This window comes from Falco peregrinus, chromosome 1 (assembly GCF_023634155.1).
Source record: "Falco peregrinus isolate bFalPer1 chromosome 1, bFalPer1.pri, whole genome shotgun sequence".
Classification (NCBI taxonomy): Eukaryota; Metazoa; Chordata; class Aves; order Falconiformes; family Falconidae; genus Falco; species Falco peregrinus.
This window is the reverse complement of record NC_073721.1, coordinates 100,665,684-100,685,289: the sequence shown is the minus strand read 5'-3', so window position 1 is coordinate 100,685,289 and position 19,606 is coordinate 100,665,684. Positions and strand designations below refer to the sequence as shown.

At 43.7% G+C, this 19,606-nt stretch overlaps 2 protein-coding genes across 4 annotated transcripts in view; one reads left to right on the top strand and one right to left on the bottom strand.

The window, feature by feature from the left end:
• The window catches only part of BRF1 (BRF1 RNA polymerase III transcription initiation factor subunit), a 175,809-nt gene that overhangs the window by 83,253 nt on the left and 72,950 nt on the right, over window positions 1-19,606 (bottom strand). The window contains exons 5-7 of one of the 2 annotated variants that reach the window (XM_055802849.1): window positions 13,574-13,646; window positions 5,345-5,494; window positions 3,623-3,716 (exon numbers count right to left, since the gene is read on the bottom strand). In XM_055802849.1, the coding sequence (XP_055658824.1) occupies window positions 3,623-3,716; window positions 5,345-5,494; window positions 13,574-13,646 (317 nt within the window). The remainder of the gene's footprint in view (window positions 1-3,622; window positions 3,717-5,344; window positions 5,495-13,573; window positions 13,647-19,606) is intronic. The other variant, XM_055802855.1, reaches the window with a different exon arrangement.
• BTBD6 (BTB domain containing 6) lies at window positions 8,234-11,605 on the top strand. Of its 2 annotated transcripts, XM_055802863.1 has the most exons (5): window positions 8,239-8,788; window positions 9,036-9,330; window positions 9,498-9,588; window positions 9,865-9,983; window positions 10,214-11,605. In XM_055802863.1, the coding sequence occupies exons 2-5, from the start codon at window positions 9,125-9,127 to the stop codon at window positions 11,244-11,246; spliced, it is 1,449 nt and encodes a 482-aa protein (XP_055658838.1). In that variant the 5' UTR covers window positions 8,239-8,788; window positions 9,036-9,124; the 3' UTR covers window positions 11,247-11,605. The 2 variants fall into 2 exon arrangements, with proteins under 2 accessions (XP_055658834.1, XP_055658838.1); XM_055802859.1 differs by having other exon boundaries at window positions 8,234-9,330.

The following is a 19,606-nucleotide window of genomic DNA, read 5'->3' as shown; positions in this document are numbered from 1 at the left end:
ACGTGCACCCCTGCTATCTTCTCTTCCCAGCCTGACCCTGGACTCCTATACCGACTTGCTCCCCGCTTTGCCTGCTCTGGCAGACATCTACCCAGCTTGAGACTGCACTGGGAGCTTGGACATGAAGTTTATGTGAGCTATATATTGCAGAAATGAAAATAAGAAAAGCTGCAGGCAATACATTTATCTCTATGCATGAATCTTTAATTTTCCCAGAAAATTACCGAAGCAGGCATTGAAAGAGCTGTAGCTGGGCCCTCAGGATATGAGCAAAGGACCCCATTTATGGTAGTCCCTGCAGCATCTCCAACCAGAAACTGGAGTTCCTTCATAACAACTCTTGTCTTCCTTCCCCAGAAATGCTATTTTGTTGTGAGAAAAAATAGTCACCTCAAAAATGAGCCCTTTAAACCCTTTCTGGCCTTTTATCCAACTCCTTCTGAATGAAGCTTTACTTCTCCTGAAGTTCATCACAAATAGGTTTTTTAACAGACAGTACTTTATGGAACTGAGAAGAAGTATTTTTTATGTAAAAAGCAGCTTAATTTAAAGATAAAAAGAGTACGGCAAAGAAGTAAAATGTAAGTGTTAACAAAGATAAGCTGATTTACGGTTTTTTATTTCTATTCAAGAAGCGCCTAAAATCTTCAAACAGGCATAAGGGCCGCACAGTATTAGATAATGCACAATGGACAAACATCACAAAAATTATTCTCACTGCAGATAAAGACAGAATTTAGTATGCAGAGAAAGTATGCAATAGGTGAACAAGCAGATGAAGGGGGAGAGTATGTAAAGGTTAAAAAGGCAGCAGCAAAGACAGGTGCATTGAGCACAGGCACGAATGTGAGGGTTAAACTGAATAAAAGGGTTGGGTTTATTAAAAGTTAATTTCTGCTATCTCCACAGATGATTACACAGAAAATAACAATTTGACTAATTAGTTAATATTTGCACAGTACTTTGAATATATAAAGTGATATATAAGTTAATATCATTTCAATTAGACTGGAAATGAGATAGAATTATCAGTGCATTTATTAATATTTAATATGTTCACTTTCAACAACAGCAACAAGCTTTACATTTTAATTGTGTACTTCAAAACATAAAGCTTCAAGGCCCTGTGAAGGAACTACAAAGTGTTCTTCCCAAGATCCTACCAAACCCCCACACCTATTACAAACAAACATACACTGATTTTTAACCAAACAGACAGTTAAATTAGGAACTCTTGATTTGGAGATGAGCGACAGGGTCCACAGGCCATGCTTTGTCGCTTTTTCTTTCCAAAATAGATTCCCTTTATGATCGGGTCATTCATTTTTATGGCCTGAAGGCACATCCAATTTTTGTGAAAAGCCTCCTAAGGGCTACTCCTCCACTACACAGCAGTGAAAGAGGTGATAGACCACAGGGCCTGGGGGTCTCCAGATGACGGCCAACAGAGTGAACTAATCCCGTTTTACACAGTCGCATCAGCTGCATTGCACTGGATCAAAAACAGTGCCCTGCTTAGGGAAGGGCTGCCACCCCTTGCTGAGGGTCTTCCCAAAACGGGAAGCCAAGCGGGGCTTTCTTAAAAAGCATCGTCCCCTCAGCCAAGCCACTGCGGAACACTGCCCCGGCGCCCCCAGCTGCAGGCCTGCCTCCGCAAGGCAAGGGGGGAGGCGGCACCTCATGCCCGTGCTGCCGCGTCCCTTGCAGATCTCTGCCATGGAAGTCTGTCAGCACTGAAAGCAAATGCAGCTTCCCATGGTCTGTGCTTCCCCAGGGACCATGCAGCCAGCTGGGAGCTAAATCAAACGAGCAGGCTAGAAGTTTCAGGGTTATCTGGCCTCCTGTTTGGTTTCACTTCAAGAGCTGTCAGGGCAAAGCCATCAGCCATGAGCATAGCATCCAACGCCACCCATTCATGAGTGTTCACCCAATTAACGCTTAACACCTTCACAATGCTCCAAGCAGCAGTAGCTCTTTACACACCAGAGTAACTATAGCAATAATCACAAGGAAATAAAACTGTAGATCAAAAACTGAGAAGCTAAGAAATCTCTAAGAACAAGAATAAGTTCTTATTAATTTAGACAACTTCTACTCAATGGCATTTTGAGAGGAATTCTTGAAAGAAAAGAATAAAAACTGGAGTGCAGAAAGAGTTATTCAAAGTTGGGTTTTTTTAAGTGCCTTCGTTAAATACTATATTACGTGCTCTTATTTGAAAAACATCAATCAAATTTATAGATTCATGATAAATAGTTGTAATTATAGCTGCCTGAAAATAATTCAGCTGTCACGTTTACTCTGTCAAAGTAAATAACGCTGTCATTTTAGTTGATGTGTGTGACTTGAGTAAACATTTCAAAGCATGAATTTTGCAGTAAGATTTTTTCACTTGAAACAATTGCTCAAATTAATTTTCCTTCCAACTCTAACTTATTATGCTTATTTTCTTAGTAAGAACCAACTCTAACAATTTCACCAAAGGATCTTGAAGCACACTGTGGATATATAAATCATCAATCATACCAAATGCGCACTAAAACACATGACCTGTTGGCCAAAGGAAAAAAGTAGCTTTTGTACTACTCCATCCTTGCAGCTGTAGTGCCTTGAAGCATTTCAAACACTTTAACTTTACCCCTATACCACCCAGGCATGGTAGGGAAATAGCATCACTCCTGTTCCACAGATGATCTGGGGCAAAAATACTTTTCACAATTAAGAAGTTAATATTATTAAGAAGTATTAGACAGAGCTGGATGTGCTTAAGCTGGTCTCAATGAGGTGGAGAGAAAGAGAGACACCAGGAGAGCTTTCTAAAGACAGACCTTGATGGAACACACTTCAGAATATATTGGTGGTACAAAAATTTCCATCTGGGGGCAACAGAAAGCATTATATTTCACAAAAAGGTCATTTTTTACTGAAAATACAGGGAAAGAAAATGTTACAGCTTTTCAAAAATAAAATGAGGGAAACTGAGTGACTGCTTACTTCATCAAAATATGGAAACTAGTATTAGATCTTTTTAAAAAACCCCAAACATGCCAAAGGTACTTGGGAAATTCCTATTTTCAGGCTCACATTCTGCTGACAATTCCAGTTTGGATCCCTTCAGTGACCTTAGCATTAGACTCACTTCACTGTCTTCTATTTATTAGCAGTGCGACACTATCAAAAATGAACATTGCAGCAAAATATTTTGAAAAGTTCTGTTCAATAACAGCTGAAGGACAAGACCTCTCAGCACTCTATTCTGGATTAATGAAAAAAAAAAATAAAATCCCACAGTACACCCTCAGCTTTGAGAATCAATCAATTATTTCTTCTTAAGACATGACAACACTGTTAACATTTCCAACCCAACATTTTTTTGCCTTCAACTCTTCACCTGTTAAATGGGCACAGTGCTCCTTACCGTCTCTGCTAAGCATTTGAGCCCTTACATAAGAAGCAGGTGTTAGTACTTAAAAATGACCAGTTAAAAACATATTGTACTTACGTTATTCTTGGCAGTTTTGAAAAGCAAAAAAACCTGGTTTTCTCCGATATACGTTCGTTTTAGACTACACCACTTTTCAGTACTGTAAACGGAAGATAAAAGCAATAAAATTGCACTGACCTTTTCCTTAATGTAGACTCACAAACCTTGACCACCCTGATGACCTCTTTAACAGTACGTCGGAAATCATGCATTCTTGCTGCCACTAGCAGAGCTAGAGAATAAGCAGGGAAAGTCAATGTCAAAGAGGAAAATTTCCTGAAGAAAAGCAGAAAACAGTCAGATAACTATAGCCTCTCTTTGCCCCTGCCTTTGGCTAAAAAGCTGTAAATGCTTATGCTCAGCTTGCCGCTGAATACAGGTGATTGAATTGACTTCACAAACTTTGCTTCCTACCCAATAAAATTAAGCTGATTGCAAACTGCACCCTGAAAAATTCTGTGCTTCAGCATTTGGGCAACCGTGGCCAGCTACTGAAAATACAGCACAAGAACATCTCATTGATCCCATATTTTCAAAGCTGTCATCTTTTCAGCAGAATTTACTAGTCCTCAATAAAAAGATCTCCAGCAAAACACTGAATCTGCCTAAGCTGTTATCTTCATCATGGTCACCACTACCACTGTCTCGCTAGTGGCCAAGAACTCTCTGGCAAGACCCTCTACACAGCTAGGTAACTAGCACTGGCTGCATGTTCACAAGTCTTGTTGATTCAGAGCACTAGCTCCGTTTTGAAGCATCACCCCCACCCATCAAGCAGTGGGTCAGTGCACAGAACAGTTTTAAGCATGCAGAACTGCTTCTTTTCAGTGGAAACTAAAACAGAGCTCTACTTCAGGTATATGTGTGAAGTGCTCCAGTTTCTAATGGGAACATCAGAGGCTGAACTAACAACTGGTCCTTCAAAGAACTATGCGTGGCACAGACATTTAGCCCAGGGAAACAAGCTAAAACCCGTCCACAGTACACCTCACGAACTGTATGTTGCATGGATGGATGCAGGGGACTCAGCACCTGCTTCCATCTATTGATCCATCTCTGTTGAATCAAATTACTTGCTCATGTGGATACAGTCTATGTAGTGAATGAAAGACCAGGCTGGTCTCCCATGGAGTCTATACCCAAATTTTTAGCAATGTGCAATAAGCAAGTACCGTTAACAAAAAGAGGCTAGAAATTTCAAGAAGACTGCACAGTTCTGGGTTCCCTAAGGTTTGACCACTATTTCTCGTTCCAGCATGCACATGTAAGATCTTTCAAATAAAATAAAGTGCATATATAAACTCTGTGACTATCTACACTCTTCATTACTCTGACCTCACTGGCTGGTACTGTCTACCTTTTAACCTAGCCCTCCCAAACTGGTAGGTTTTACGTAAGCATCATGACAGCAATGGATCTTGGAAAAAAGATGAAGAAGTAGAGGGAAATAATTTCACAGAACAGGTCAAAGAGGGCATCTCTTGCATAAGACTCTGTGTAAAGACACAAATCAAAGTGCTTGCGCTAATGGTGTCATTTTAGCTGACAAAAAAAAACCTTTTAGCAGCTAAATCTTGCAGAGAGTGAGGGTGAGAAGAGCGTCAGAAAGGAGGTTAAAAAATCCAAAATGTAAGATACAAAGGATCTGAGCAAGTAATGTAGGAGCAAGGGCAAAAATGGAGCTTGAATTTCAAAAACTGTTCCAGTGAAGACCTATATAATCTGTAGGTGCCTAACAGCACAAAACCCAGAGAATGTGGTATCACTGAGCAAATCAGAAAGTCCTCATCTGTTCCCAACTCCCAGATTCTCCTGTGCATCCCACTGTGAGGGAAGTGATACACCCAGCGTTTGACATACCTGCTCCGCAGAGCCCAGACGGCCGGCGGCCGGTGTGCATCCAGTCCCGCTTCATTCTCTGCAACAGCCTGAGAGCCGTCATGGACACCTCGTGGTTCTTATCCCCAAACTCAAGCATGTGTGCAAAACGAGGAATATATAAACATGGATCTGCAACAGAAAGAAAGAAAATTATTTCTAATCCTAACCTTTGATTTAGGAAATGCAGTACTCGAGCAGCAGCACTACTGTGAAGCTGTTATGGCTGGCTTGCTTCACATCTCAGCAAACAACATGGACTGTGCTGCTGGGCCAGATCCTCTGGTCACTGAGCTTTAGAAGCAACTTTTTAGTTAAGCTAAAACAAAACCCTTTCTTGCTTTATAGACAAGAGTTTTAAAGCATGCGCAAAGTTTTTCTTACATGCCTTTCAGAGTCCAAGGCTGCACATGCCAACTCCAACACATGAGCAGTATTACTGGTATCACTGAAATTATGGACAAAGCTAAGCATTTGCAAAAGCTTTTGCAGAATGAGGACTTGACTTAGACCCAATGCTTTTTAATGTCTCCTGCAAAGTAACAAGTAAGGTAACTTGCAGGTCTCGTACCTGACTACAAACTAAGCTTCAAAAAAAATCAGTTTGCTTAAAATCCCATGGCCCTAGCAAAAGTCTCCTTTACATCTTCAAATTTACTTCCAGCTCCTTCTCAGACTCATATTCCAACAATACAAAACACTGTTTATTGCAGATACTAAGGCATGCTCTCCATCGGCATAAATTGTTGGAACTCAATTAACGTCAACAGCGTTATGACAATTTACATCGGCCACGGATCTGCCTCCAGATGTATAAACTTATTACAAGTGCTAGCGTTATCAGCTTCAAACTAACCAAAATATGTCAGTACGGATTGTGCTTTGCCTAAACCAATTTATAATTTATCAAACAATCTTGTAAAAGCTACACTTAACACATGTTTACTCTTATTTGAGGTATCAGTTTCTCATTTCCTGCCAGCCTTTTATCACTTGACCGAAAATCCATGATGTACAGTAAATTGTTAACTACCAGGCTCAACTCAATTTCCTTAGCTGATCCCCTATGTGGGCACTTAAACTGATAAAGATGAAAATTCAGCTGGAAACACTGGAACAATCTTATGAATTTACAATTAATCAAAGCCATTTCATTTAGCACCGAGTTCTAACAATGATGCCCTGTTGCTATCCATAATTACCAAGATCACACCGTAGGTGATTAGGCCTGTCAGCCCTGCAGAAGCATTTAAATGAACACATTTATCGAGCAAGAACTTCCAAACACACTTCCCTCAAAACCAAAGAAATGCCGGAGCGCAGCCACCCTCTAAAAGTGACCCTAAAACTCAAAGGTTTAGGAAGAATTAACTGATCCTGATGACTCGTAAGGGTGGTTGCTCTGCATTCCCAAGTATGATTTTAGAAAACTGCACTCAACAGAAACGCCCAGTTCCGAAATACAAGAAAAAACCCTTTCAGAAGCGGCAGCCCAGGGTTCAACAGACATTTAAACTTTGCTCTTCGCACTGCAGGAGCCTGTGCAGTGTCTGAGAGGGCCCAGCTTCAGCTCCGTGGGCGCAGAGTGGAGCAAGGCAATTCACCGCCTTCTCTTCCCAGTCCCAGGAGCATTTACACACCCGCCTTGTTGCTCCTCTGGCATTTCTGCTGGCATTCATGCCCACCCATCATTTGACAAGATATTGCACGTCATTAATTTAAATTCTGAAGCTACCAGCCAGAAAATGAATGCATGGGGGGTGGTGGGGGCACGTGTGCACGGACCGCAAAACCTGAAGGAGGCTGTAAATGCCCAGGAAGCAACACCAGCAATATAGAACTTGAATGCTGGGCGAAGGTTAACGTAAACATGTCCCGCGTGGATGTGAACTTTTTTTTTTTAGCCCCCCCGGACACCTGGCTCCCTTCCAGCGGTGGAGGGGGGGCGCCCCGCTGATGCTCACCCCCGCGCCTTCGGGGCGAGCCTCGGGCCGGCACCGGCCGTGCCAGCGGGGCCGAGCCCGGTGCTCCCCCGAGCGGGGCCTGCGGCGGCCGCCCAGACAGAGCAGGGACGCGCCGGTGCGTGCCGTAGGGGAGCAGCACCTGCCCTGCCGAGGGCTGCCCTTCGCTCATCGCTCGGGACCGGCACTTTTCGCAGCGCCCGGGCGCCACGCAGTCACAGGAAAGGTTCCGGGAACGGGCGGCGCGGCCTCCCCGCCACACAGGTACCGGGGGCGGCAGGCCCGGGGAGCGGCCCGGGAGCCGGGCCCGCCGAAGGCCGCCCCCACCCAACGGGCACGGGCAGCGCGGCAGGGGTGTGTGGGGGTGTGTGTGTGTGTGGCGGCCCCACGGGAGGCGGGCGGGGAGGGCCCGCACAGCGGGGCACGGCGGCCCCAGGGCTACGAGAACAGGCCGGGAAAAGCCCCGCAACCACCCCGGCTCGGCTCGCCCCGCCGGGCCGTGCCCCTGCGGCCGCCCCCGGCGCCGGCTCGGCTCCCCCCGCGGGGCTGCGCGGCCGAGCGGAGCGGGGCGGTGCGCGGCGCGGCGGCGCCCCCGCCCGGGCCTCCCGGGAAAGGCGGTGGGCGCCGGGGCCGCCCGCCCCGCCCCAGGAGCCCCGGGGCCCGGCCCCCGCGCCGCCCGCCCCGGCCCCGCGCTGGCTCCCGGTGCGGCGGGGCGGCGGGGGGGTCGCGGGCCCGGCGCTGCGCACGTACACCCGCGGCGGGGGGGGCGCGGCGGGCTGGCACACGGGGCGGGGGCGGCTCCCCCCGCCGCGCCCCGGCGCTCCTCATTGGCGCGGGCGGCCGTGACGCGCGGCGCGGCGGCTGCCTATTAGGGCGGGAGGCGGAGGCAGGGCCCGGCAGAGCCGCGCCGAGCCCGGCCGCGTAGCGCCGCGTCCCGCCGCCGCGAGGGGAGCACCCAGGGCAGCGTCGCCCGCCCGCCCGGCGCGGAGGAGCCGGGGCGCCCCGCGGTCAGGAGCAGCGCGGAGGAGCAGCGCCGTGCGGCGGCGGCCGCCGCGGGTGGAGGAGGAAAGTTGGTGCGAGCGGCGGCAGGGCCGCCCGGGAGCGGGACTGCAGGGAGCCGCCGCCTCGCCTCGGCCCGGCCGCCGCGGATGTGCCCCCGCCGGGCGGGGAAGGACGGAGCGGAGCGCGGTCGCTGGCAGCGGGGACTGGGCGGCTGGCTGCGCTTCACCCTCGCCGGGCTGCTGCACTCGGAAGATTTGTGGATTGACTCTCGCTTCTGACCCACTGCCTCGGCTGGATTTGTGGGCTGTTCTGCGGCTGGATTTTGGCTTTTTTTTTTTTTTTAATTATTATTTTTTTTCTTCTTCTCTTTCCCTGGGGGAAGGAAGTGCCTGGCAGCCCCGTCGGGCTCCCCACTGCAATCGTGGCAGTGCCGCGGAGGCTGGGACCCTCCCTGCGAGCCAAGGTGAGCGCTGGCACCGGTCCAATACAGCAGCATCCCTCTGCCCCCGGAGAGGTGCGGGGGATTTAACCACCGAGCGCGCACACACACCAAAAAAACCAAAAGCCACCCCGCACCTAGAAGCGTACAAAATATCCAGATAGTGGGACTCGCATTTGGGATCTGTTAGTTCTCTTGCTCATGCCACTGCCCCATGGTTGCCTCAATGGCAGGATCATGAAGTGTTTGACTTTTTTTCTTCTGCTTCCAGAGACCTTAAAGAAGTCCAAAAAGAGTGTGAGGTCAAACGGCAAGGTGCCAGGATGCTATGAGATAGTGCCCCTGTCCCTGAAGAAGAAGATGGCTGCAGAACTTTACCCTGCCAGCACCAACACCAACATTGCAAACAGTAACGCCGCCGCCGCCACCGCTGCCAACAGCAAGAAGAACGCCCTGCAGCTCCAGCAAAGCGCCCAGCCGCCCCCGCCGCCCCAGCTCCAGAACCTCAACAACAACAACTTGGAGAGCGCCAACTGGCAGTCCTTCCACCCCACGCTGCGGGAGAGGTAAGGGCAGCCCCGGCGGACCCCCCGCCCCGTGCACCTGCGCCAAGGCCGGGCTGGGGCGGCCCCAGCACCGGGGGCCCCGGCGGGAGGAGGCTGGGGCGGCCGCGGCATCGGGCGAGGGGCTGCCCGCGGCTAACGGGGCTTCTCCCCCCTCCCCTCGCTTGCAGGAACGCACTGATGTTCAATAACGAACTCATGGCTGACGTCCACTTCATCGTGGGCCCACCGGGCGCATCCAAGAAAGTTCCTGCCCATAAGGTTTGTACGGATGATTTCTGGGTCCTTAATGCTGCTGCGCATATTGCCTTCTCCCCCTGCCTTCCAACTAGGTTCCACTCTTTTTTTTTCTAATTACAGCTCTCGTCTAATCCCAGAAGTAATTCACATACGCTGCAATTAAAGGGAGCAGTCCAAGGCAGTCTTCTGCCTCCACTGCAGCTTTTAACTTTCCCTAAGCGTAGCTCTTAGCAAAAGCCAGCGCACTCAGCATTTACCGATGTGTATGACTGAGGCTTCTCTCTCTTTATTTTCCAGTATGTTTTGGCAGTCGGTAGCTCAGTCTTCTATGCTATGTTTTATGGCGATCTCGCAGAGGTCAAATCTGAAATCCATATACCAGATGTGGAACCTGCAGCCTTTCTAATCCTATTAAAGTAAGTGGCCACTACAAGTCTACTAATTACATGGACAGAATCAATGTAGCTTATAAAATATACATCTCCTAATTGGCATTGTGCAATACGCACTTATTACTGTTTACTTCATGTGCTGACAAATGCTGAACGTCAGATTCACTGCCAGCAAAGATGATGATAGATCAATCTTTCATGGCCTATATATATATTTCCCCCCCTCCCTAAGAAACTATCTTTTTCCCATCTAGATACATGTATAGTGACGAAATAGACCTGGAAGCTGACACAGTTCTGGCTACGCTGTATGCTGCCAAGAAGTACATCGTGCCGGCCCTAGCAAAGGCTTGCGTCAATTTTCTGGAGACCAGTTTAGAAGCGAAGAACGCTTGTGTCCTGCTGTCTCAGAGCAGGCTCTTCGAGGAGCCAGAGCTGACGCAGCGCTGCTGGGAAGTGATTGATGCTCAAGCAGAAATGGCACTGAAGTCAGAAGGCTTCTGTGAGATAGATCAACAAACACTAGAGATCATTGTAACCCGGGAGGCGCTCAACACCAAGGAAGTGGTAGTTTTTGAGGCTGTTCTCAACTGGGCAGAGGCTGAATGCAAAAGGCAAGGGCTGCCGGTTACGCCACGCAACAAGAGGAACGTATTAGGAAAAGCTTTGTACTTGGTGCGGATTCCGACCATGACTTTGGAAGAGTTTGCCAACGGAGCTGCCCAGTCTGACATCCTCACCCTTGAGGAAACTCACAACATATTCCTGTGGTACACAGCCGCAAATAAACCCAAACTAGAGTTTCCGCTGACAAAAAGAAAAGGACTCGTACCTCAGCGATGCCATCGGTTTCAGTCGTCTGCATATCGCAGCAATCAGTGGAGGTACCGAGGGCGATGTGACAGTATTCAGTTTGCTGTAGACAAACGGATATTTATAGCAGGACTGGGATTGTATGGGTCGAGCTGTGGCAAAGCTGAATACAGCGTCAAAATCGAACTGAAGCGCTTAGGAGTTGTCCTTGCTCAAAATCTGACAAAGTTTACTTCTGACGGCTCCAGTAACACTTTCTCTGTGTGGTTTGAACACCCTGTGCAGGTTGAGCAAGACACGTTTTACAATGTAAGTGCTATTCTTGATGGTAATGAACTCAGCTACTTTGGGCAAGAGGGAATGACTGAAGTGCAGTGTGGGAAAGTGACATTCCAGTTCCAGTGCTCCTCGGACAGTACTAATGGAACTGGAGTACAAGGAGGACAAATACCTGAGCTCATTTTCTATGCATGATGCATTTCACCTTGATTGTATTCCAATACTGCAATGATGCACATTAAGGGATTTTTCAGTTTTACTATGAACTCTGCAGCAGTATGGAATGTTACGCTACTTACCTATCTGCTACATCAGGCTATACAAATAAGTGAAGGAATGCTCTTGAATTTAATCTTATTTTATTTATTCATAAGCTATTTGACTTAATTATTAAGACTGCAACAAGCAGAAAAATGTTAAATTTCGCACGTACTGTGCATTTATTTTGTATATAGATAACTAACTTGCAGAGTGCAGCTGACTTAAAACAGAATGTTCTAAACTAGAGCAGTTTATGAATCTGTGAAATATAAAACATTTTTACTTGCCCTAAATCCTGTGTACTTGATCATTGCTGATCTTATGGCTTGTGTCTGTTAATTCACCTACAGTACAGTTAACAGGGGTGACAGTCCTGTAGTCTGGCCCCTGCTGTGCATCTACACAGGGCATTAGCTATCACTGCAGACACGAAAGCTGCCTTGCCTGGTAACGGAGATTACCCAGCAGCAGCCTTTACTTTCCTTCATGAAAAAGTGTGCTGACCTATGCAGAAGCTCAGTTTTTTTGGGTGTGTTGCCTAAGCTGAAGACCAGCAAACCATGAGTGTAATCAGGGTTGATCAAAATCATCTGGTGGTTATATCTGAAAGCTTCTGATGCCCATTCACATACATCCTCTGACTTAACCTCCAGCCTGCCCAGCAAATGCCACACTGACACTTGCACCTGTCAAACTGCACCCCACTCGAAGGGCCGGAGTCAAGACATACAGATGAAGTTTTAATGCAGTGACAGGCTTCATCACAGGTTTAGCCCACAGCTGTGATACTGGCAACCACTGTCTAAATATACATCCCACCCTCACATTTAGAAGCAGACATTTGAGAAATACTTGCAATGTCATCTTTTAAGTTCAATTAATTAATAATTAGAAATAAGCCACCTTAAACAAAAGCTGCTGCCTCTTTCCTCCCTCTTTTTTTTTCTTCAAGCATAGTCTCCTCCACTATGAGCAGCCATTGTATAGTTAGTACCCTTTTCTCAAAGGGGGATAAAAGTAGGTATTTTTCTCAAGTGTCTGACAATCGTTACAGAGGAGCCAATTAGAAATACTTACTGTTTTTTAATAAATATATTTTGTCATAATGACCCTGGAAAGAATACTCAAACAGCAGTCTAAAACCAGTATTTTTTCCATGTAAAACAAGTACCTCTACATTTAATTTAGAAGTGTTTTCTGTTTGTCTCTTCCTAAGCTGCATTAATTTTCACCTTGAAACTAAGCTGCAATATCAATTCTGCCTGTTCTCTCTTGAAAGTAATGAAAAATAAGGCAGCAGCTGAATTATTGAATACAAGAACTTTTTACCAGATACCAGGCTATGCTAATGAAGCCCGTGCACAATAGCTGTGCACTGCCACATACTACTATCTGGATGCTGTTATGATGATGCTCTGTATGTGAGCTGCTGGTTCTTTTGCTGCAAAGGAAGGCAGTTACATGCCCAGCTGCGTACATCTGAAGGGGGGGGGGGTGGTGGTGTATGTCTTGTTCTTGAACACAAAGACATCTGATTCAGTACAGATTAAGGAGACAGAGTGGGAGTGAGAGCGCGAAAAGACACATGAAAATTCCTGCACAGAGGTGGGTAACAGTCACAAGACCTCTCTATGAACACTCCTAACTGCAATTGGCATGACTTCTGTTGGCTTAAAAGCTACAGCCAAGACAATAGCTTTTTCTACCCTTTTGACAGGTTAAAACCCACCTCCCTATCACTGTACAATTTCAGTGATTACTTACTAATAAAAAAATTATGCATATGCTTGGAAAAAGTTGCTCCTCTTTTTCCATCTAGCCACTTGTATTTCAAGCACTGAGCACAGCTACAGGTGATGGACAGATAGTAAATTTGGCAAATAATTATGAAATGTCACATCTCTGTGGAATTAGTGTGTGACAGACCTGTGCAAGCTTGTAGTTGTAGACGCACACAAATTTGTTATACATCAGCCCATTGTTTTAGCATAGCCTAAACTACTCTCAGAAAATGCAACAAAATTACTTGTAAAAGAAAATTGCATCTTGCTCCCCAAAAAACACTCTTACATAAAGGAGAACAGGCTCTTGTAGTCAGCAATGCTCTTCTGCCTGGATTGATTCCAGCTTCATTTTTAAGTTACCACTCTGGTATTCATCACACAGTACTATGTACATATACATACATGCATATATATTCTTGTCAAGTAACCATGCAGAAAATACACCCAAATACTCAGAAGTCAACTCAAAGAAAATACCTATGGCTGGAGCATTTATGCAGAGTTCTCTGGCCAACAGAAGGAAAGTTTTTCCCAGCACATAGACATTCACCTATTAAAAGACAAAAAAACCCATTATTTAAATCTTAAACCACAAATGCTTTTAATAGAACATTTATATGGAAAGGAAAAAAACCCCAACTTTTGGAATCTTAAACAACCTGCTTTAAAAAAATTCCATTGAAGTAACACAAGCGATATTCATTAGGTATAGAATAATACTTGGTGCTTGTCAAGAGCTGCACAAATTAGCCTTGTAAATCAAAGCGTAAGCTTATTTCGAAAAAAAATGAAAGTTGTTCATCATGCTCTTCAGTGGGCTCAGTGTTGCTCTAGTACTTGGACAATTTTTCAGCTGTCACCTAACACTGTAAAGCATGAAGTAGACTTTAATATAATATCAGTACTTGTAAAGTGTTATTTATCTTGCAACATAACAAAACCTGTGCAAATACTCACAAGTTAGTGCAAATTTCAGCTCTGCATGATCATGTGAAGTGGGATAATTAAAGTATTGCACAAGCACACACAAAACTTTTCCACCAAAGCAAGGAGTGGTGCTACATGCTCCAAGGGTTATTTGTCAACTCTTAGTGTTTGGACATTGACCCAGATCACCCTATTTTGAAAAAAAGATAAATCAATTCAGAAAAGCCCTAAACCACACTAAATCTGCTAAGGAACCAGGGACAGAGCCCTGCTCCCCTGCCCTCCTTCACTGTTGCACTCAGGAAGATACAAACTGAAGGAGGAGTTACTCTTTATAATCTGATTTGCAATTTATAGCATAGGCAGCTACATTTGTATTTTTAAAGTCTGAGGAAGTTTTCTTTCCCTATCTTAAGATGTGTTTTTGTGGTCAGCAGGAAAGGCAGGATAAACTTCAGTTCGCAATCAGCCCCAAATGTTCCCACGAAGCTCCATGAACACCTTGTTCCCCCAAGGTGTATGTAAAGGCCAAAGTTAGTATTAAAAAACAAAACAAAAACAACCCAAAACAACAAAACCCTCCATCCTCCTACACTACAAACAAATAATTATTTTTTTTTAACCATAGTATATTGCTTTTATGTAACAGAACTGCAGTGGTCGGTCTTATGCCAGGACAGTGAAGGTGTTTACTAAGCAGTCAGTTGCACAACTGAGTTGCTGATTATGGTACAAGCCCATGGAAATAAAAAAAAATAAAATCCTTGTTAATAAGTATATTCTCTTTCAGTTTCACAAAAGAGCTTTAACAACATTAGTTTAAAATACGAAGTTACATTTAAACAAAATGAAAACAAAACCTGACACGTTTTTACCTACACTTCCAAACTTTTCTTCATGAGAGTGTTATGTGTTTTTCTCAAACTTAAAAAAAAATTTAAAAGTGAGAACTTTAAATAAATCCTCAGAATGATCATTTATCCTGCAAGTGAGTGAGCAATCAAATGTATATGGTATGATGGTAATTCATTCCATATTTAGTGAAAAGTGCTGAGTATCTTCCATGCTGTGTGTGACCGATGGTTGTACTGGCTTAGAAGATACAGAAGTATAGTCTTAAATTTTATTGTCTTTTTCCTGAAATACTGGACAACACAGAAATACTATTCTATGGACAGGAAGGGAACAAAATATACCCTTTGAATAAGAAGAATATTTCTTAGGAAATAAGCCACCGAACTTTATACAGAAAAGTAAGCACCTACTGAATCTGGCAATTCATGTAAGAGTGTGAGAGTATGTGACTCTACCTGAGCCACAGAGAACAGACATCACTACAGCAAAGTATCTGCAGTGTCTCAGTTGGCTTTAGATGTTCCAGATTCACTGCAAGCTTGGAGTGGCTTATTTTGACCTTTTGTCTAAAGAATATTATCATAAAGAGTGCGGGTTTGGCTGTAGTTTTAGCCTTCTACATTGGCTGACCAAGTTTCTATAAATCTTAAACCTCATCACTTCGATCTTGTTCTGCAAGGACAGTTTCACTGCACAAATCAATACAGTTACTTCAGTGGAGCCAAGAACACATTATGTTTCCATCAGAGGCTTCACAAACTCGTCTAGTTCTTTCATTTTAGTCTAGGAAAAAAAACCAACCCAACCCACAACCTCAAATTCAGACACTTATTTCTCCTTCTGGCTTTTCTTTGTCATGACATCCAAATCCTTGATGTCTGTCCCCATCAAACCGTGTCACTTTAAGAAACTCCTCCCAAGCAAACTTTCCATAAATGCAACCATCAAAGAACAAATAAAATTCAAGAGGCATAAAGCAGCAGGGCTTTTCAGTGAAGTTCTAACAATCACAGTGGGTGCCAAATTAAATCTAAAGCAAAGTCAAATGCATAATAAAATTCCTTGATGACTATCTTCCTCACCTTGGCCTAACTAAAAGTCTCTGGATCCATGGTCTACTTGAGAAGTAATGTACTTAAATCTAACCCGCTTTTCCACTTCACCCACATCATCAATGGTTTATGACCAGCTTCAAGGTGTAGGCAGTATATTTACACAAAAGAAATTCAAAATAGAAATGGAACATCAGGGAATTTCTTTCTTTTGATCATCAATGCATTTCTTTGCAGTTTCTGGTTACCACCAATTTAGAAAGCAAGCATAATATACAGTGGATTACATGCCCATATTGTTTTTCTCATGAAGCTTACATGTTTTTAATGCCAAGGTAAAGTCACAAAAAGAATCAGGAGTATTTAATTGCTTCCAGTTTTCCTGGAAAATCAGTAGGAAAAGAGACTTCAGGCCTCCTCAAACAGTACGCTTCTCATCTTTAAAAGTTACCAGACAGTCACAGGTGCTGGTGCATGCGTCATAAATGGGAAATTAAAGATGGCATAAAGCTCACCCAGAAATCTGTAATGGCACTGAACTGCTTAAACATGGTATTTAAGAACTTCTGGTTTTAGTGGAGGAAGGCCCTTTCACTAAAATTTTATGCCACTGTCACTAATTTCAGCTACTACTCACGCACACAGGCACATCCTGTGACAGATGAGATATGATATATAATAGGCATATAGATAGTGTCTTTCCTTACTCTCATCATTTGTATGTTTTTCTGCACTCCATTAAGCTCAGAAAATTGAGAATTAATTGAGGCCTACTTTAATTTCCAGTTCTTTCTTCATTAAGAACTTCTTATACAAATTCATATACTCCAAGCCATCAAAAGCTTAACACTCCAAATTTAGAAGCATATGACATTTGCATTCATAAAACCTAATTTTATATGAGTCCTTACAATGGTGAATAAACAAAAATGCCCTTCTAAAAGGATGTCTCTGGCTTAGACTTGAATTGGTGCAGCTTTCAAGCTTACCACATTAACTTCGGCCTTTTTCCCCTTCTTAATTTAAAAGGACCATACTGAAAAACAGTGTTTCCCCAAACTCTCCCCAATCAAAACTGTCAAGTGTGACAACTGTTTCATAGACTTTCATAAGACCTACGCTCTTTGTGTATTTTCATCAAATATTAAAATTTCCTGAACTTGATGCAATCATTATATTTGAGCATCAACACCTAATACAACAGAGAACAGTGTCATCCTCTGTCAGAGGGGATATTTTAAAGTAATATCTGCATACACTGATAATGTTTACCATATTATTTTACATTCAGTTCACATGTAACAGACTAAGCTTAGGAGCATATGGACCTGCCACTGAGTTCTTTAAAAGAAACACTTAAGATTCTTCAGCAAGAAGGCATCTTTCAGACAAAAAGTATGTACTCACCAAAGAACTGCAAAAAAACCCCACCCAACTGGTTTTACCCTTTTTACAGAGGGACTTAAGATTCTCTAAGATGTTGTCTTTTACCAGTAGTTAGTTTCTGCTCTTGTTATAGAACTTTATATTAGTTAAGTAACTTGGAGAAGGAATGGCTTCCAATTACTCATTTACATCTTTACAGAAAGATCCTTCTACTTGCTATACTCTTTGCCCTTCACAGTATTTTTTTGGAGGTAGTCTTTTCATCTCACATCTGTCAGTCATCAGATGATGATTTCAAAGGGACACTTCCATGGGGACTCTTATCCTTTCAGAATTTCCTCTTGCCTTCACATCATGCCTGATGTGTTCAGAAACACCAATATACTTCCACTTTTAGAAATAACAAATACCTTGTTTTCAATAACACAGGAATTCAGCTGTTCATCACTAACACCTTTCAGAATTTAAAAAATCTTCTTTGGGAAACAGGGAATCTCCCATTCATACAGTTACCAAGTCACTTTACCTTCTAGACAGTAGAAAAAATAAAGCTGCAATCATTGAATGGAAGTTTTTGCTTGACCATAAGTTCCATAAATTTATAAATCAATACCCTTTCACTATGAGCAATTTCCAAAAAGGTTTTTCAAGACCATGATGTGGCAATTCTGGGAAAATGTTACACATTGTGATGGTGGTTAAGGTATTCTGTCTTTTAGAAAGCCAAAGACTGGGCAGTTGGAATGCAATGAGAATTCACACTGTGAAACATCCATGGCTGCTTGCCTAAATAATTAAGCAAGCATGAAAAGCAAATGAGTTTTTAAGGAGACTGTCTGTTGCTGGGGAAAGAGGCACCTGTGGTTATTTGATTCATTATTAATATTACTAGTATAGTAATGCCTGAAGGTCCCAACCAGGTTGTTTAACTCAATCAACATAGCAATTTGCATAGGGGCAATAAAGGCAAATGCCGTCAACATGTTAATAACTTCAAGTGAACAAAGGGTATTAAAAAACGAAGCAAATGAGCATAGTCTTTAAAAAATTCTCTATTTTACCCTTCTACACACAGTAAACAAACTTATTTTTTGCATCCATATTGCAACCAGAACATTACATTTATCCTCAAAAGACAATACGCAAAACTACAAATGTACTAAACCCAGCTTGTCAGACTGCAGTTCAAAGAGACACAAATCACAATTAAGCAGCTTCCTCTCATGCCATGCTTTAAAGTGTGGCCTTAAGTCTGGGGATTCCGAAGTGAAAGCCTACTTTCGCTAATCGCATATGTGGTAGTCCTAGCATTCTTCCTCTACCACCACAGCAGTACAATTACTCATTATCATTCCGTCTACGCAAGAAAGTCAAAAAGGAATTCGCAACAAGTATAGAAGAATCTGAGAGGCCAATGCTGCCTGTAGAAGAAATAAATGAAAACAAGCATCCAAAAGTAACTTGCAATAAAAATCCTTCTGGACAAGAGTGCAGTGTTACTTGACTAGACAAACTGAAGATAAATAGGGAGTGAGAGCTGTGTTTTGAAGAGAGACCAAAAGAGGACTAGATCAAGCAAGTACTAGTTACTGATGTTCGCTTCTTGTGCACCCTCTTTCCATATCTATAACCATAGTATAGCTCAGGTTGGAATGGATCTCAGCAGGCCTCCAGCCCAAGCTCCTGCTCAAAGCAGAGTCAGCTACAAGAACAGACCAGGTTGCTCAGGATCTCAAAAACCTTGATAGACAAAAATCTTCAGAACTGTTCTGAGCAATCTGTTGCAATGCTTGGCTGTCCTCATGGTGAAAAACCTTTTCTTGATATCAAGTCAAAACATCTCATTTAATTATGTTCATTGCTGCAAATCTTCCTCCAGCGTACTCCTATAAAGAGCTGGGCTCTGTCTAACATCATCTCAGTAACCAAAGCATTGGCCTTATTTAACAGCAGGACACAACACAAGGCACACTAAAAATTATATTCTACTAGGCTGAAATTGGAGATCAAAGCACTGCCAACACCTCTTCTCAAAACCTTTTATGACCACATTGCAAAGACCACTACATTGGAGATCACAAGAGAATAAAAAAAGAAACTGCCGTTTCTGAGGATGAGAAAGGCAGCATTTCACCACAGTGAGATCAAAACTTCAGTCAAATAGTTCTGCAGGTGCAAGGAATGAGGTGCTTCGAAACAGACAAGCAAACCTAAACTGTTCAAAAGTTAGGCCAAGGCTTGACAGGCTTCGCAACTCTCCGAAACAAGCAAGGCCTGTCGCTTAAGTTGG

Coding starts and splice junctions, on each gene's coding strand:
- BTBD6 (XM_055802859.1), top strand. CDS start 8,966: ATGCCACTGCCCCATGGTTGCCTCAATGGCAGGATCATGAAGTGTTTG. Junction 9,331..9,497: donor CACCCCACGCTGCGGGAGAG/GTAAGGGCAGCC, acceptor CCTCGCTTGCAG/GAACGCACTGATGTTCAATA. Junction 9,984..10,213: donor GCCTTTCTAATCCTATTAAA/GTAAGTGGCCAC, acceptor TTTCCCATCTAG/ATACATGTATAGTGACGAAA.